General features: G+C 34.6%; 1 protein-coding gene across 1 annotated transcript in view; it reads right to left on the bottom strand.

Moving 5' to 3' along the window:
* The window catches only part of agla (amylo-alpha-1, 6-glucosidase, 4-alpha-glucanotransferase a), a 135855-nt gene that overhangs the window by 103027 nt on the left and 14006 nt on the right, over nt 1-18822 (bottom strand). Inside the window, exon 5 of the mRNA XM_062069558.1 lies at nt 12486-12689. Coding sequence (XP_061925542.1) covers nt 12486-12689 — 204 coding nt within the window. The remainder of the gene's footprint in view (nt 1-12485; nt 12690-18822) is intronic.

Genomic DNA, 18822 nt, shown 5'->3' with positions numbered 1-18822 from the left:
TTGATCCCGCTTTGATACGCTTTGAATCACGATTTGATACATTTTATTACGCTTTATTGAACTTTATTACGCTTTGATGCGATCCTGACGCTTTAAATCAGGCTCTGACACAATTATCAAGCTCTGTTGTGCATTGTTACAACAAAAATAAGAAAAAAATGTGAAAAACTCAGTATACTAAGTTTTCCCCACATTTTTTTAGATTTATCTATTTATTTGATTTGTCTTTTTGTTTTATTATATACAGGATAAAACACAATGTAATAAAAAAGAGAAATATGATAAACAAATAAGTAAAAAAAAAAAGTGAAAAACTCAGTATACTAAGTTTTCCCCACATTTTTTTAGATTTATCTATTTATTTGATTTGTCTTTTTGTTTTATTATATACAGGATAAAACACATAATGTAATAAAAAAGAGAAATATGATAAACAAATAAGTAAAAAAAAATTTTGAAAAACTCAGTATACTAAGTTTTCCCCACATTTTTTTAGATTTATCTATTTATTTGATTTCTTTTTGTTTTATTATATACAGGATGAAACACATAATGTAATAAAAAAGGGAAATATGATTAAAAAAAATAAGTTAAAAAAAAAGTGAAAAACTCAGTATACTAAGTTTTCCCCACATTTTTTTAGATTTATCTATTTATTTGATTTGTCTTTTTGTTTTATTATATACAGGATAAAACATATAATGTAATAAAAAAGAGAAATATGATAAACAAATAAGTAAAAAAAAAATGTGAAAAACTCAGTATACTAAGTTTTCCCCACATTTTTTTAGATTTATCTATTTATTTGATTTGTCTTTTTGTTTTATTATATACAGGATAAAACACATAATGTAATAAAAAAGAGAAATATGATAAACAAATAAGTAAAAAAAAAAAAGTGAAAAACTCAGTATACTAAGTTTTCCCCACATTTTTTTAGATTTATCTATTTATTTGATTTCTCTTTTTGTTTTATTATATACAGGATAAAACACATAATGTAATAAAAAAGGGAAATATGATAAAAAAAATAAGTAAAAAAAAAAGTGAAAAACTCAGTATACTAAGTTTTCCCCACATTTTTTAAAGATTTATCTATTTATTTGATTTGTCTTTTTGTTTTATTGTATACAGGATAAAACACATATGTAATAAAAAAGAGAAATATGATAAACAAATAAGTAAAAAAAAAAGTGAAAAACTCAGTATACTAAGTTTTCCCCACATTTTTTTAGATTTATCTATTTATTTGATTTCTCTTTTTGTTTTATTATATACAGGATAAAACACATAATGTAATAAAAAGGGAAATATGATAAACAAATAAGTTAAAAAAAATGTGAAAAACTCAGTATACTAAGTTTTCCCCACATTTTTTTAGATTTATCTATTTATTTGATTTCTCTTTTTGTTTTATTATATACAGGATAAAACACAATGTAATAAAAAAGAGAAATATGATAAACAAATAAGTTAAAAAAAAGTGAAAAACTCAGTATAGTAAGTTTTCCCCACATTTTTTAAAGATTTATCTATTTATTTGATTTCTCTTTTTGTTTTATTATATACAGGATAAAACACATAATGTAATAAAAAAGAGAAATATGATAAACAAATAAGTAAAAAAAAAAAAGTGAAAAACTCAGTATACTAAGTTTTCCCCACATTTTTTTAGATTTATCTATTTATTTGATTTCTCTTTTTGTTTTATTATATACAGGATAAAACACATAATGTAATAAAAAAGGGAAATATGATAAAAAAAAATAAGTAAAAAAAAAAGTGAAAAACTCAGTATACTAAGTTTTCCCCACATTTTTTAAAGATTTATCTATTTATTTGATTTGTCTTTTTGTTTTATTGTATACAGGATAAAACACATATGTAATAAAAAAGAGAAATATGATAAACAAATAAGTAAAAAAAAAAGTGAAAAACTCAGTATACTAAGTTTTCCCCACATTTTTTTAGATTTATCTATTTATTTGATTTCTCTTTTTGTTTTATTATATACAGGATAAAACACATAATGCAATAAAAAGGGAAATATGATAAACAAATAAGTTAAAAAAAATGTGAAAAACTCAGTATACTAAGTTTTCCCCACATTTTTTTAGATTTATCTATTTATTTGATTTCTCTTTTTGTTTTATTATATACAGGATAAAACACAATGTAATAAAAAAGGGAAATATGATAAACAAATAAGTAAAAAAAAATGTGAAAAACTCAGTATACTAAGTTTCCCCCACATTTTTTTTAGATTTATCTATTTATTTGATTTCTCTTTTTGTTTTATTATATACAGGATAAAACACATAATGTAATAAAAAAGAGAAATATGATAAACAAATAAGTTTAAAAAAAATGTGAAAAACTCAGTATACTAAGTTTTCCCCACATTTTTTTAGATTTATCTATTTATTTGATTTCTCTTTTTGTTTTATTATATACAGGATACAACACATAATGTAATAAAAAAGGGAAATATAATAAACAAATAAGTAAAAAAAAATGTGAAAAACTCAGTATACTAAGTTTTCCCCACATTTTTTTAGATTTATCTATTTATTTGATTTCTCTTTTTGTTTTATTATATACAGGATACAACACATAATGTAATAAAAAAGGGAAATATGATAAACAAATAAGTTAAAAAAAAATGTGAAAAACTCCGTATACTAAGTTTTCCCCACATTTTTTTAGATTTATCTATTTATTTGATTTCTCTTTTTGTTTTATTATATACAGGATAAAACACATAATGTAATAAAAAAGGGAAATATGATAAACAAATAAGTAAAAAAAAAAGTGAAAAACTCAGTATACTAAGTTTTCCCCACATTTTTTTAGATTTATCTATTTATTTGATTTCTCTTTTTGTTTTATTATATACAGGATAAAACACATAATGTAATAAAAAAGAGAAATATGATAAACAAATAAGTAAAAAAAAAAAAGTGGAAAAACTCAGTATACTAAGTTTTCCCCACATTTTTTTAGATTTATCTATTTATTTGATTTCTCTTTTTGTTTTATTATATACAGGATAAAACACATAATGTAATAAAAAAGGGAAATATGATAAACAAATAAGTTTAAAAAAATGTGAAAAACTCAGTATACTAAGTTTTCCCCACATTTTTTTAGATGTATCTATTTATTTGATTTCTCTTTTTGTTTTATTATATACAGGATAAAACACATAATGTAATAAAAAAGCGAAATATGATAAACAAATAAGTTAAAAAAAATGTGAAAAACTCAGTATACTAAGTTTTCCCCACATTTTTTTTTATTTATCTATTTATTTGATTTCTCTTTTTGTTTTATTATATACAGGATAAAACACATAATGTAATAAAAAAGGGAAATATGATAAACAAATAAGTTAAAAAAAAAGTGAAAAACTCAGTATACTAAGTTTTCCCCACATTTTTTTAGATTTATCTATTTATTTGATTTCTCTTTTTGTTTTATTATATACAGGATAAAACACATAATGCAATAAAAAAGAGAAATATGATAAACAAATAAGTAAAAAAAAATGTGAAAAACTCAGTATACTAAGTTTTCCCCACATTTTTTTAGATTTATCTATTTATTTGATTTCTCTTTTTGTTTTATTATATACAGGATACAACACATAATGTAATAAAAAAGGGAAATATGATAAACAAATAAGTAAACAAAAATGTGAAAAACTCAGTATACTAAGTTTTCCCCACATTTTTTTAGATTTACCTCTTTATTTGATTTCTCTTTTTGTTTTATTATATACAGGATAAAACACATAATGTAATAAAAAAGGGAAATATGATAAACAAATAAGTTAAAAAAAAAACTCAGTATACTAAGTTTCCCCCACATTTTTTTAGATTTATCTATTTATTTGATTTCTCTTTTTGTTTTATTATATACAGGATAAAACACATAATGTAATAAAAAAGAGAAATATGATAAACAAATAAGTAAAAAAAAATGTGAAAAACTCAGTATACTGTTTTCCACACATTTTTTATATTCATTTATTTTGTCAATTTCTCTTTTTTTTCGTTATATTATGTTTATTATTTATTATGTTTTATATCTTCATTTCTTTTATTTCTTTGTCATCTTAATAAAAATCTATCTTTCATTTCTTATGCTAGTTGACAATAATAAAAGGCATTTCTTTTATTTTTTATATTCATTTATTTTTTCAATTTCTCTTTTTTTTCCGTTATATTATGTTTTATATCTTCATTTCTTTTATTTCTTTGTCATCTTAATAAATATTTATCTTTCATTTCTTATGCTAGTTGACAATAATAAAAGGCATTTCTTTTAAACGTAACATATTCTCTTTATTATTAACATTTTCATACAGAAAAATGATAGACAGTAATGTCAAACTGCAACATCAAACAGCAGAAGTACAGAAACAATGATCATTGTATAAAAAAGGCAATGATGCAAAAGAGAATGGATTTGTAATCCTGTGTTGGTTTTACATAAAGTTTCAATGTCACTAGTCAATATCACAGTCACTTCCTATTGCGCTTTGAACCAAGATCTGTTAAGCTTTCCTACGCTTTGAGTCAAGCTTTGCTGAGCTTTGTCAGGCTTTGATACGCTTTGATACGCTCTCGGCACTTTATTCCATTCTTGACAGAGCGCAGAATTTTTTTTAAACCATTAAAAAAATTTTGGCGAACTTGCCGCATGTCCCGCTTCACTACAAGCTTTCCCACGATCCATTAGGACCATCACGCTTTAATCAGGCTTTGTTACGCTTTAACGCCGCTTTGCATGCCGCTTTAAAGCGCCGTCAAAGCGCCATTGGTGTGAACGTAGCATGAGCGTTTTGGTCGCATATGAAGAGAGCAGAGCCATTCATCTGACAGTAACCCCGTCAGGGGCCTCATGTATTAAGCTTGCGTACACACAAGATCCTCGCGCACGTACTTTTGAAACGAGCGTGGAAATGTGCGCTGCCTCACGCCAACTTCACGCTTCACGCACAGCTGTGGATGCTTTGGTGACACACAGGGGTGGGCGTTGGGGTTGTGCCAACATTTGATTTCTACAATTTAAAAACGATCAAGGCAAGTACACCAAATTCACTTTTTCGCCAATTCATTTACAGTAAATTCCAGACTATAAGCCACTACTTTTTTCCTACGCTTTGAAACCTGCGGCTTATAAAACGGCGCAGTTAATTTATGATTTTTTTCCTCGCTGACGGCCATGAAGCAAATAGTTTTTTATCAAACACATGCACCGACACTTAAATGGTGTGTTATTGTTTGTGCTAAGGTGCCACCTTTTGGACAACTTATCTCACTGCAGGTGCAGCTGGGTGACTGCCTACAAGTGATTCCTGCTTTGAACCAGAAGGACAAGTGCCATTCCATCTTTTAGCCGTCCAAAGCGTTTATACTTGTATGGATTTTTAATCATCACGTTTGTAAGTTTTACAATATAACTAAAACTGTTATACTAACTAAAGCGTCCCATGTGTGATGTCTGTCGGAGTGTTTTCATGCATATTTGTACGCGCTGTTGTAATGTAATCAAGCTAGCGCCGTTAGCATTCGCTAATATGCTAACACGTTTACGAGTGTCTGTGTTAGTATTATTATTTCACAATGGCATTCTTTTTGTGCCGTTTCAGTTTCACAAATTCCTCAGTAAATTCACCAAAAATGTCACCGTGGAGTTATTGAGTCTGTTTAGCTGATTGGAGAGCTAGCTCGCGCAGCCGGCGGGTCCATGACGATGACTTTTGTTTTGTTTGATCAGCCGTTTTACTGCCGTGTTACAGACACCGTTTGGAAACAATTAAGGTATGTAAATGAACATTTAAAAAATATTTCTGTGTAAATAACTCGTCAGACCACAGAACACTTTTCCACGTTGCATCAGTCCATCTTAGATGAGCTCGGGCCCAGCGAAGCCGGCGGCGTTTCTGGGTGTTGTTGATAAATGGCTTTGGCTATGCACAGTAGAGTTTTAACTTGCACTTACAGATGTAGCGACGAACTGTAGTTACTGACAGTGGTTTTCTGAAATGTTCCTGAGCCAATGTGGTGATATCCTTTACACACGCCTGAGGGATCAATGTTGTTTTTCAGCCTTGCCGCTTACGTGCAGTGATTTCTCCAAATTCTCCGAACCTTTTGATGATATTACAGACCGTAGATGGTACATTTCCCAAATTCCTTGCAATAGCTGGTTGAGAAATGTTGTTCTTAAACAATTTGTTCCCGCATTTGTTGACAAAGTGGTGACCCTCGCCCCATCCTTGTTTGTGAATGACTGAGCATTTCAGGGAAGCTGCTTTTATACCCAATCATGGCACCCACCTGTTCCCAATTTGCCTGTTCACCTGTGGGATGTTCCAAATAAGTGTTTGATGAGCATTCCTCAACTTTATCAGTATTTATTGCCACCTTTCCCAACTTCTTTGTCACGTGTTGCTGGCATCAAATTCTAAAGTTAATGATTATTTGCACAAAAACATGTTTTTATGAGTTTGAACATCAAATATGTTGTCTTTGTAGCATATTCAACTGAATATGGGTTGAAAATGATTTGCAAATCATTGTATTCCGTTTATATTTACATCTAACACAACTAATATTTGCTAAAAATAACAGTTTCTCAGTTCGAACATTAAGTAATTCCACTTTGAAGTCCATTTCATTGAATATAAGTTGAAAAGGATTTGCAAATCATTGTATTCTGTTTTTATTTCCCATTTACACAACGTGCCAACTTCACTGGTTTTGGGTTTTGTAAAAGAAGACACTCGGGAGCATACAATTCCAGTTCTTGTTCATTTTCATTCGCATGGTATTTTCTACAAGATGACCTTTGTAGTATGGGTCAGGTGTGTGTCGGGTGACGAGGTCAGCGAGTGCACCGAGCTCATGTGGTAGAGCCAAGGCTCAGCAGAACTGGAGTCTCATTTCATGTATCTTTAAGTATTGGCTAAAAAAAGCTTCACCACATTCCAGAGATGAGGTAAAAAGTATGAAATCAAGTCAGGAAAATGGATGTGGAACCACACAATCAGCAAACCTGACAAAGGAGTCATAAAAGCGAGCAGCAGACATGTTTGTGCACTCTGATCTACTAGGATCCACACACACTGTGTGCAAACTATAAAGTTGCGTGTCGCATGTGATCTACTAAGACTATTTAAATGAGGTTTTTGCATGTACTGCACGGGTTTCACCCTGCGTCGCCCTGCGATGAGGTGGCGACTTGTCCAGGGTGTACCCCGCCTTCCGCCTGTCATGTCTGTTTATCATGTTTTGTTTTGGCCATGTGTTTGTTTTTTGGACTCTTTTTAGTTCCTGGTTGCACTTCCTTGTTTGTTCGTTTCCATAACAACTCATTAGTTTTCACCTGTCCTGTCACGCACCTGCTTCACGTTTTGAGTCACGCACCTGTTTTCACTGATCATGTCACTATTTAAATCCGTCTGTTTCTGTTGTTCTTCCTGGCGACCTCGCACTTTTTCATCCCTCTACTTCAGGGGTGTCAAACTCAAATACAGAGTGGGCCAAAATTTAAAACTGAACAAAGCCGCGGGCCAAGGTTGAACAAATGAACCTTTTAACAGGGACCCAAACAAGTTTTGCATTGAATATTGAACAAGGAAGGCTTATATAACTTTATAGTGACATGCAAAATCCAGTTTCAAATAATAATAATAAAAAAATATCAATGGCATATCAAATAAAATTGAAATACAAATTGAATGCCTCTTTTCTATTTGCAGCCTTCTGAGGTAAATATCAAAATAAACTTTTTCCACAGGCTAATAATACATTTGAAAATAAAATAACAATAATGAATGAATCAAACATTCAAGCCTTGAAGTAGCAAGAGAAAGTGTATGAATAAAACGTTAATTATTGCTACACTGATTTGCTTTAACACTGAATATGGAACAAGCAACGCTTATATAACTTAATAGTGCAAAATCAACTTTCAAAAAACAAACGAAAAAACATCAATAGTATATTAAATAAAATTTAAATTAAAAATGGAATGCCTCTTTTCTATTTGCAGCCTTCTGAGGTAAATATCAACATTAACTTGGTGGGCGGGGGAAAGGTTTGGTGGTAGCGGGGGTGTATATTGTACCGTACCGGAAGAGTTAGTGCTGCAAGGGGTTCTGGGTATTTGTTATGTTGTGTTTATGTTGTGTTACGGTGCGGATGTTCTCCCGAAATGTGTTTGTCATTCTTGTTTGGTGTGGGTTCACAGTGTGGCGCATATTTGTAACAGTGTTAAAGTTGTTTATACGGCCACCTTCAGTGTGAGCTGAATGGCTGTTGACCAAGTATGCCCTGCATTCACTTGTGTGTGTGTACAGCCGCTTATATTATGTGACTGGGCCGGCACGATGTTTGTATGGAGGAAAAGCGGACGTGACGACAGGTTGTAGAGGACGTTGAAGGCAGTGCCTTTAAGGCACGCCCCCAATAATGTTGTCCGGGTCGACATCGGGAGAAATTTTGGTGAATGGTTGCCCCGGGAGATTTTCGGGAGGGGTACTAAAATTCAGGAGTCTCCCGGGAAAATCGGGAGGGCTGGCAAGTATGAGTATTAGCAGTGAATGCGGTGTTACAGCGGCGGTGCCGCTGTATACTACCGGCGGGCCAGCTCTAATGTTAATTTGATATTGCCTCAAGGGCCAAATTAAATTACACGGCGGGCCAAATTTGGCCCGTGGGCCAGAGTTTGACACCCATGCTCTACTTCATGTCATGTCACAGTTCTTTGCCAAGTAAGTTTTGTTCATTTATGCCACAGTTAGTGTTTTTGTTTTATTGTTCATAGTTTCTGCCTTTGTGCAAGTTTGTTTTCATAGTCAAGTTTTTACCTCCGCTGGGAGCGCTTTTTGTTTATTCTTTTTTTATTGTTAAAATTAAACATGTATTTAAATTCACGTCTTGCACGCGCCAATTTTCCGTTGCCTTCTGGGAGAACAAACCACGCCATAGACCCAGTCATGACACCGCCCCCCGCGACCCCGAAGGGAATAAGCGGTAGAAAATGGATGGATGGATGGATTATTAACAATCCGGAGAGGGTGTTAGTTTAGGGTTGTAGCTGCCTGGAGGTGAACTTTTATTGCGGTTTTGAAGGAGGATAGAGATGCCCTTTCTTTTATACCTGTTGGGAGCGCATTCCACATTACTGTGGCATAGAAAGAGAATGAGTTAAGACCTTTGTTAGTTCGGAATCTGGGTATAACGTGGTTAGTGGAGCTCCCCCTGGTGTTGTGGTTATGGCGGTCATTTACGTTAAGGAAGTAGTTTGACATGTACTTCGGTATCAGGGAGGTGTAGCGGATTTTATAGACTAGGCTCAGTGCAAGTTGTTTAACTCTGTCCTCCACCCTGAGCCAGCCTACTTTGGAGAAGTGGGTAGGAGTGAGGTGTGATCTGGGGTGGAGGTCTAGAAGTAATCTGACTAGCTTGTTCTGGGCTGTTTGGAGTCTAGATTTGAGGGTTTTGGAGGGGCTAGGGTACCAGGAGGTGCATGCGTAATCGAAAAAGGGTTGAACGAGAGTTCCCGCTAGAATCTTCATGGTGCTTTTGTTGACCAGAGAGGAGATTCTGTAGAGAAATCTTTTTGATTACCTTGGTTGCCATTTTATCACAGGAAAGGTTAGCCTCTAGAATGGAACCTAGGTAGGCGACCTCATCTTTCCTGGTGATAACAATGTCACCCACTTTTATGGTGAAGTCATTGACTTTCTTCAGGTTGACGTGGGACCCAAACAGGATGGATTCCGTTTTACCCAAGTGTATGGATAGCTTGTTGTCAGCGAGCCAGGTGCAAGTTCTACAGAGCTCAGCACTGAGGATTTTCTCCACCTGTGACTTGTCCTTGCCGGATACCAGCAGGGCAGAGTCATCCGCAAACAAAAACAATTCACAGTCGCATGCCGATGACATGTCGTTTATGTATATTAGGAACAGTAAAGGTCCCAATATACTGCCTTGGGGGACTCCACAGCTCACCGAGAGGGGGGGGGACAGGGTGCCGTTCACCTCTACCACCTGCTCCCTCCCCTCCAAGTAAGATTGCATCCAGCTCCATGAGGTTTTGTCAAATCCGATTGCTCTGAGCTTATCCAACAGTATAGCGTGGTTAACGGTGTCAAAGGCCTTCTGAAGGTCCAGCATGACCATGCCGCAGTATTTGCCCGCGTCCACCTCATGTTTGATGTGGTCGGTCAGATAGAGAAGGCATGTGTCAGTGGAGTGGTTAGTTCTGAAGCCGGATTGGAATTTGTACATGAGTTTATTAGTGGCAAGGTAACTATCGACCTGTTCATAAACTATTTTTTCCCATTACTTTTGAAATGGAACTGAGAATAGATGATGTTACTGAATAGATGCTTGGTCTAACATTTTTATTTTTGACAGTCCACTATAAAATTATAAAATAATATTACTGAATAGACGATATGTCTTATATTTTTATTTTTGACAGTCCGCTATAAAATTATAAAATAATGTTACTAAATAGACGATATGTCTAATATTTTTATTTGTGACAGTCAGCTATGAAATTATCAAATAATATTACTGAATAGACGATATGTATAATATTTTTAATTTTGACAGTCACCTATAAAATTATAAAATAATGTTACTGAATAGACGATATGTCTAATATTTTTATTTTTGACAGTCCGCTATAAAATTATAAAATAATGTTACTAAATAGACGATATGTCTAATATTTTTATTTGTGACAGTCAGCTATGAAATTATCAAATAATATTACTGAATAGACGATATGTCTAACATTTTTATTTTTGACAGTCAGCAATAAAATGATAAAATAATTTTACTGAACAGACAATATGCATACTATTTTTATTTTTGACAGTCTACTATAAAATTATAAAATAATGTTACTGAATAGACGCTTTGTCCAAAAATTTTATTTTTGACAGTCCGCTATAATATAATATTACTGAATAGACGATATGTCTAACATTTTTATTTTTGAGAGTCAACTATATCATTTTAAAATAATATTACTAAATAGACGATATCTCAAATAATTCTATTTTTGACAGTGCGCTATAAAATTATAAAATAATGTTACTGAATAGACGATATGTCTAACATTTTTATTTTTGACAGTCCGCTATAAAATTATAGAATAATATTACAGAATAGACGATATGTCTCACACATTTATTTTTGACAGTGTGCTATAAAATAATATTAAAGCTAAAGTTAAAGTACCACTGATAGTCACACACACTAGGTGTGGTGAAATTACTCTCTGCATTTGACCCATCCTCTTGTTCCACCCCCTGGGAGGTGAGGGGAGCAGTGAGCAGCAGCGGTGGCCGCGCTTGGGAATCATTTTGGTGATTTTATCCCCAATTCCAACCCTTGATGCTGAGTGCCAAGCAGGGAGATAATGGGTCCCATTTTTATAGTCTTTGGTATGTACTGAATAGACGATATCTTTAACCTTTTTATTTTTGACAGTCCGCTATAAAAATATTAAATAATATTACTGAATAGACGATATGTATAAACATTTTATTTTTGAGAGTCAATTATAAAATGATAACATAATATTACTGAATAGATATGTATATTTTTATTTTTGACATTCTGCTATAAAATTATACAAAAATGTGACTAAATAGACGCTTTGTCTAACATTTTTATTTTTGACAGTCTTCTATAAAATCATAAAATAATATTACTAAATACAGTAAATGCTTTGTATTATATTTTTATTTTTTGACGGTCTGCTATAAAGTTATTAAATGATGTTACTGAATAGACGCTTTGTCTAACATTTTTTATTTTTGACAGTCCGCTATAAAATTATAAAATAATATTACTGAATGGATGCTATGTCTATTATTTTTATTTTTGACAGTCCGCTATAAAATAATATTACTAAATAGACGATATGTATAATATTTTTATTTTTGACAGTCCATATATGTTGCCAAGCATGCGTGGGACGGAGCAGCAGCGCGATCGGTTCTTTTCTCACAATTATTTCAGCGCAACTGGCCAGTTTGCATGCACATTTCAGAGGTAGCCCACTAAAGACGCGAAACAGCTACCGCAGAACAGTTTTAGTCTTGATTAATTACACTGCATGTGATAAATACTGTATATAAATTGCCATTTTCTTCTCACAGTATTGTAGGCATTCTAATAATGAGCATGCAGTCTGAATATACATGGAGACAAACTTTTATCTCACTAAGATCAAATTAAATCAAACTTAATTTTCATCATCAGCCGTGTGCGAATGCATGTCCGAGTACAGAGGAGCCGTGTGAAGAAACACTATCACAGAGTGCAATAAGGGACGCCAACCTCCACGCATACATTTAGTGGATCAGCTTTGCGCACGCTAGTTATCAAGTTCATATTCATCAAATCATACATAACATCACCAACAACGATTTAGTTGAAGTCACCCACCTGTATGGTTGTACACCACGTCAGTAATACACAGCATGTTCCATTCCCTCCTCAGCTTTTCCACAAGGCCCCCCACATTTGCCCAGCTATAATTTTGACCCTTTGTGCTGAACTCGGGGCTGAAGGCGAGCTGGTCCGCTAGCGAGTAGCATGACCTGGAGGCTCCGAGAGTCTGCAAAGGTGTGAAGTGGATCATGTTGTACCCTGGGGGAGGAAATAATACATCACATAATATTACCATCGTCATTATCATCTGCCATCACTCTTGTAGAGTGTCTGATACGATAATATAAAATAAAGTAAAATAAATAGATGAAAAACAAAAATATTAAATTTAATTAAATAAAAAAATTAAAAAATACAATGAAGTAAAATAAATTACAATTAAAAATATTTTAAGTTTTTGATTTATTCCCCAGATGTATTAGTGTGTGTAAGAGGGTAACAGTGTTTCCCATAAACTGCCAAGATACCTGTGGCGGTGGGGGCGTGGCTATGGGCGTGGTCACCATGACATCATCGAGTAATTTGCAAAATTTACTACAATGATATGATTTTCTCTAAAAAGGCTTAAAAAATGTATACTTACTAATTAATAATAACAGTTTTGTTTTAAACGTCCATCCATCCATTTCACAATATAATTACAACACTTTATGTACATATTTATAGATTTGAACAATAAGTTATTCACTGAAATATATTTATTAATTGTGGTTCTTACAAAAAATATATCTTATAAAATATAAAAGCTAAAATGTCTCTTAAAGCTCTGCCCCTTTAATTAGTGCATACTAAATAATTTAACTTTAGCCAACTACTACAACCATATTATTTACCAGCAACATAAAGTGAAACAGAGGCAGAGGTGTCCTGCCACAGTCAGTAACAAATAAACAGAAAACAGTAGTGGTCAAATACAAATAAGGCAACAAGAGAAGTATCCTACACTTCACTTTTGTAAAGTAAATCTGAACAGCCTATATGGGCATCTGTGTGTGTGTGTATATGTGTATATATATATATATATATATATGTGTGTATATAAATTAAATTTTTTGTTTTTATTTGTGGCGGACGTAATTCTTTCGTGGCGGGCCGCCACAAATAAATGAATGTGTGGGAAACACTGGGTAAATAAAAAGACAATAACCTAAATCACTTTGTATGGACGCACTTTATGAAGTCAATTTCCCTGCATTTGTTTTAAGCGGAACTCCACCTTTTTGGGGGGTAATTTTATCTATCAGTCACGATCCTTATGTGAGACAAGCACACACGTTTTTTTTAATGCATTCTAACTTGTAAATAAACGCTAGCAAAAGTCAGCTAACACCTAAAACCTCCATCAACGTTTTATACATGCTGTAGGTACATATATGTGTACATGTGATGTAGTACCGTATTTTTCGGACTATAAGTCGCAGTTATTTTCATAGTGCGACTTACACTCAGGAGCGACTTATGTGTGAAATGATTAACACATTTAGCGTGAAATATCAAATAATATTATTCAGCTCATTCCCGTAAGAGACTAGACGTATAAGATATCATGGGATTTAGCGATTAGGAGTGACAGATTGTTTGGTAAACGTATAGCACAGACCTGGGCATTCTGCAGCCCACGGGCCACATCCGCCCTTTGTGCGTCCCTGTCCGGCCCGCGTGAGGCCAATCATAAATTACAAAATACATTTTTAAAAGTATTTATGTCGAGTGTGCAATACAACGGTGCTGCTTTTGTTTTGAAAAGCGTTATTTGTATTACTTCCGTGTGGACGTATGCTCGTGTGCGATTGTGAGTGAATGTGAACAGCGGCAATCACAAATTACAAAATGCATTTAAAAAACATATATGTCGTGCGTGCAATACAACTGTGCTGCTTTTTTTTTGAAAAGTGTTATTTATGGGCGCATGTCCGTGTGTAACCTGTGAGTGAAGGTGCACAGCGACAAGTGATGTTACCCCCGAGACGCTCAAAAGATCAAAGTTGATGAGGAATGGCTTGTTTTCAACAAGACATGGACTGCCAAGTATTTCTTTACAGAAATTAAAGGTAAAGCCGTGTGCTTAATTTGTGGTACACATGTTGCTGTGTTTAAAGAATATCATTTGAATCGCCACGACACGACACGACGAAGCACGAGGAAAAATACCGGAATCTGTCTGATGAAGCGCATGCAAGGGAGGCTCATGCGTTGATAGTAAAACTGCAAACCCAACAAGGACTTTTTGCCAAATTTCACACTCTCAGAGATGCAGCAGTCAGGACAAGTTTCGTCATTTCTCACAAAATCGCCAGAAAAAGTAAGGCGTTTTCTGACGGAGAGTTTATTAAGGAGTGCTTATTGGACTCTGTTGCGCTGATATGCCCGGAGAAGAGGGGCGCATTTGAGAACGTGTCACTCTCCCGACGCACTGTAACGAGACGGGTTGAGACCATCGCTGGAAACTTGGAGCTTCAGCTGAAGAACAGAACGGCCGACTTTGACTGTTTTTCGCTGGCTTTGGATGAGAGCTGCGATGTACGTGACACCGCCCAGCTGCTCATCTTCTTACGTGGGATAACTGCAGACTTTCAAATCACGGAGGAGCTGGCAGCCATGCAGTCAAGTAAAGGGACAACCACAGGTAATGACTTGTTCACAGAGGTAAGTGCGTGTTTGGACATGTTAGGACTGAAATGGGACAAGCTGGCAGGTGTGACAACAGATGGTTGTCCAAATCTGACGGGGAAAAATGTTGGACTTTTAAAGAGGATGCAGGATAAAGTGAGAGAAATTGACATTTTTGCATTGTATTATACATCAGGAAGTGTTGTGTAAGACAGTGTTAAAAATAAAACCATCAAAAGCAATCTGCTTTTGTATAAAGTTAAGTTAGGTTAAATGAAATTATTATTATTATTATTTATCTTACGGTATTTAAAAAATAATTTGGGCAAAATTTTATTGAAATATTGTCGGTGTGGCCCTACAGCAGTGCTCGGGTTGCTCATGCGGCCCCCGGTAAAAATTAATTGCCCACCCCTGGTATAGCATGTTCTATATGTTATAGTTATTTGAATGACTCTTACCATAATATGTTACGTTAACATACCAGTTGGTTATTTATGCCTCATATAACGTACACTTATTCAGCCTGTTGTTCACTATTCTTTATTTATTTGAAATTGCCTTTCAAATGTCTATTCTTGGTGTTGGGTTTTATCAAATAAATTTCCCCAAAACATGCGACTTATACTCCGGAGCGACTTATACTCAGAAAAATACGGTATATGTGTATATGTAATGTAGTAACTGGTACATTCACATCACAGTGTTCGTTTTTTTCCTTCAACATCACGGATTACTACTCCCTGCAGACTTCATGAGACACAACAAAAATAATAAAACGATCACTTGATGTACAACGTCTGCCGACTGATGGGATGTTCTTATATTCCCGTTTAGTCAAAGAATGAATAATCTTCACAAAGACAAAAACGGGGGTGGAATCAAGCATTTTTCTGTGTCTTTCTCGCCATTTCCGAGTCTAAATTGGATGCCAAAGTGTACCAAGGTGTGAGATTTTGTCTTCATCCTTCTACTATCCAGGTAAGAGGCTTTATTTATGATCAAAAGTATAAACTTCCACGAGCTCCGAGGCCAGAAAGCAGCTCTCCAGCCCATGATGTTAATATGGGCTAGTTAGCTTGTTAGCTAACAAGCTAGTTAGCTCTCTGTGACAATGCGCCGCTAAAATAGTTGGTCTGCGTTAGCGCTTATAATAACAATATCACCAATACTTGGTTCAAATTCAGGTCACGACATGTAAATAGAGTATTTTTGGCGCTTTTTGGGTGGTTATTTAGAGGGTTTTATGGGCGGAATTGCTTGGATTAACATGAAATTAAATACGCGTGGTGGTCAAGCTACAGTAGCTCTGTTCTCAATGGGTACTAGGCGCTATTTAGTCAAGAAGGGCGGAGGAGTGCAAGTGTTAGAATAATTGTAAGTTATCACAAAAATCTTTATGTTGAAATGAGTTCCAGGCAAGAAGACAAAAGCTGTCTTTGAAACCTACCAAGAGTAAGGCTCGTAAAACTCCACTGTGTAGGGGGTGGGGGGGAGCAAGATGAAGGTGTTCCTGTGTTCTTTCATGTATGGTAATCAACAGAAAGATATTGTTCTAACCAAAGGACTTCAAATTGGAGATAACAGGATCTGCCCAATTTCCAGACGACCTCTTTTTGAAGTATTTTACGAACTCTTTTTGAACTGACCTTTTCTGTGAATTGTTTACGACCTTTTCTCTGAACTTTTTGCGACCTTTGTCCTTTGGAAACAGTGGTGGCCATGTGGTCGGGGAGGGTCCAAAATAAAAGGAGGAGGCATTCAATCTTTTGGCAGAGCGTGCTAAGATACTGTACAAGGGTAGAGTGTAAAGGCAACTCTCCTCAATATTGAGCCCAAATTGAATTCTGTCTCTGTTTGATGCTTTGCTTCTTGTCTTGTTTAATAGACGTCATCAATGTTTGAACCTGACAGCAAGATTTTAGGAAAGACGACGGGAAAAGTGTCACGCACTCCAGTCCAAGGGGGCGGAGTCGAGGAACGCACAAGTTTGCAGAGGGCCACTTCGTTAAAAGTTTGTTTGAATTATTGTTAACACACTGGTTTAGTATTTCCCATTGAAGTATTATCTTGATATTGTTTGTTTTTTTTTTTTTTAACAAACAAACCAGAAAGTCAGGTTCAATGATACTTTGTCGGGAAAGTAGAGCTGGGGGAAATAATCGATTTTTAGATGTATCGCAATTACAAAATAGATTAGTAAACATCGATAATTGATGTATTTATTGTAAATAAAATAATGCAGACAGTTCTAAAATGTGCCTGACTGTAGTGCGCCACCTCACCGAGAGATCCTTTATATTAGGGCACTTTCTGTATGTTCCAATTTTGCACACATTTCTATTAAGTTAATAAATGTGAGAAATCATTTAACTGTTTCTTATTACAAATGCACTGTTTTTTTTTAAGTTGTAAGCGAAAAACGCTAATTTAGTAGAGATGTCCGATAATGGCTTTTTTGCCGATATTCCCATATCGTCCAACTCTTAATTACCGATTCCGATATCAACCGATACCGATACATACAGTCGTGGAATGAACACATTATTATGCCTAATTTTGTTGTGATGCCCCGCTGGATGCATTAAACAATGTAACAAGGTTTTCCAAAATAAATCAACTCAAGTTATGGAAAAAAATGCCAACATGGCACTGCCATATTTATTATTGAAGTCACAAAGTGCTTTTTTTTTTTTTTAACATGCCTCAAAACAGCAGCTTGGAATTTGGGACATGCTCTCCCTGAGAGAGCATGAGGAGGTTGAGGTGGGCGGGGTTGGGGGGCGGGGTTTTTGGGGGTAGGGGGTAGCGGGGGTTGTATATTGTAGCGTACCGGAAGAGTTAGTGCTGCAAGGGGGTCTGTGTATTTGTTCTGTTGTGTTTATGTTGTGTTACGGTGCGGATGTTCTCCCGAAATTTGTTTGTCATTCTTGTTTGGTGTGGGTTCACAGTGTGGCGCATATTTGTAACAGTGCTAAAGTTGTTTATACGGCCACCCTCAGTGTGACCTGTATGGCTGTTGACCAAGTTTGCATTGCATTCACTTGTGTGTGTGAAAAGCCGTAGATATTATGTGATTGGACCGGCACGCAAAGGCAGTGCCTTTAAGGTTTGTTGGCGCTCTGTACTTCTCCCTACGTCCGTGTACACAGCGGCGTTTTAAAAAGTCATAAATTTTACCTTTTGAAACCGATACCGATAATTTCCCATATTACATTTTAAAGCATTTATCCGCCGATGATATCGGCAGTCCGATATTATCAGACATCTCTATTATTTAGTGAAACGAAAAAAAAAGTAAAACTGCATCAATATATATCGTATTTTTCGGAGTATAAGTCACACCTGCCGAAAATGCATAATAAAGACGGAAAAAAACATATATAAGTCGCACTGGAGTATAAGTCGCATTTTTGGGGGAAATGTATTTGATAAAAGCCAACACCAAGAATAGACATTTGAAAGGCAATTTAAAATAAATAAAGAATAGTGAACAACAGGCTGAATAAGTGTACGTTATATGAGGCATAAATAACCAACTGGTATGTTAACGTAACATATTATGGTAAGAGTCATTCAAATAACTATAACATATAGAACATGCTATACGTTTACCAAACAATCTGTCACTCCTAATCGCTAAATCCCATGAAATCTTATACGTCTAGTCTCTTACGTGAATGAGCTAAATAATATTATTTGATATTTTACGCTAATGTGT

This window comes from Entelurus aequoreus, linkage group LG14 (genome assembly GCF_033978785.1).
Source record: "Entelurus aequoreus isolate RoL-2023_Sb linkage group LG14, RoL_Eaeq_v1.1, whole genome shotgun sequence".
In the NCBI taxonomy this organism is placed as follows: domain Eukaryota; kingdom Metazoa; phylum Chordata; class Actinopteri; order Syngnathiformes; family Syngnathidae; genus Entelurus; species Entelurus aequoreus.
Note: the sequence above shows the minus strand (reverse complement) of the source record. Positions and strands in the feature narration are given on the sequence as shown.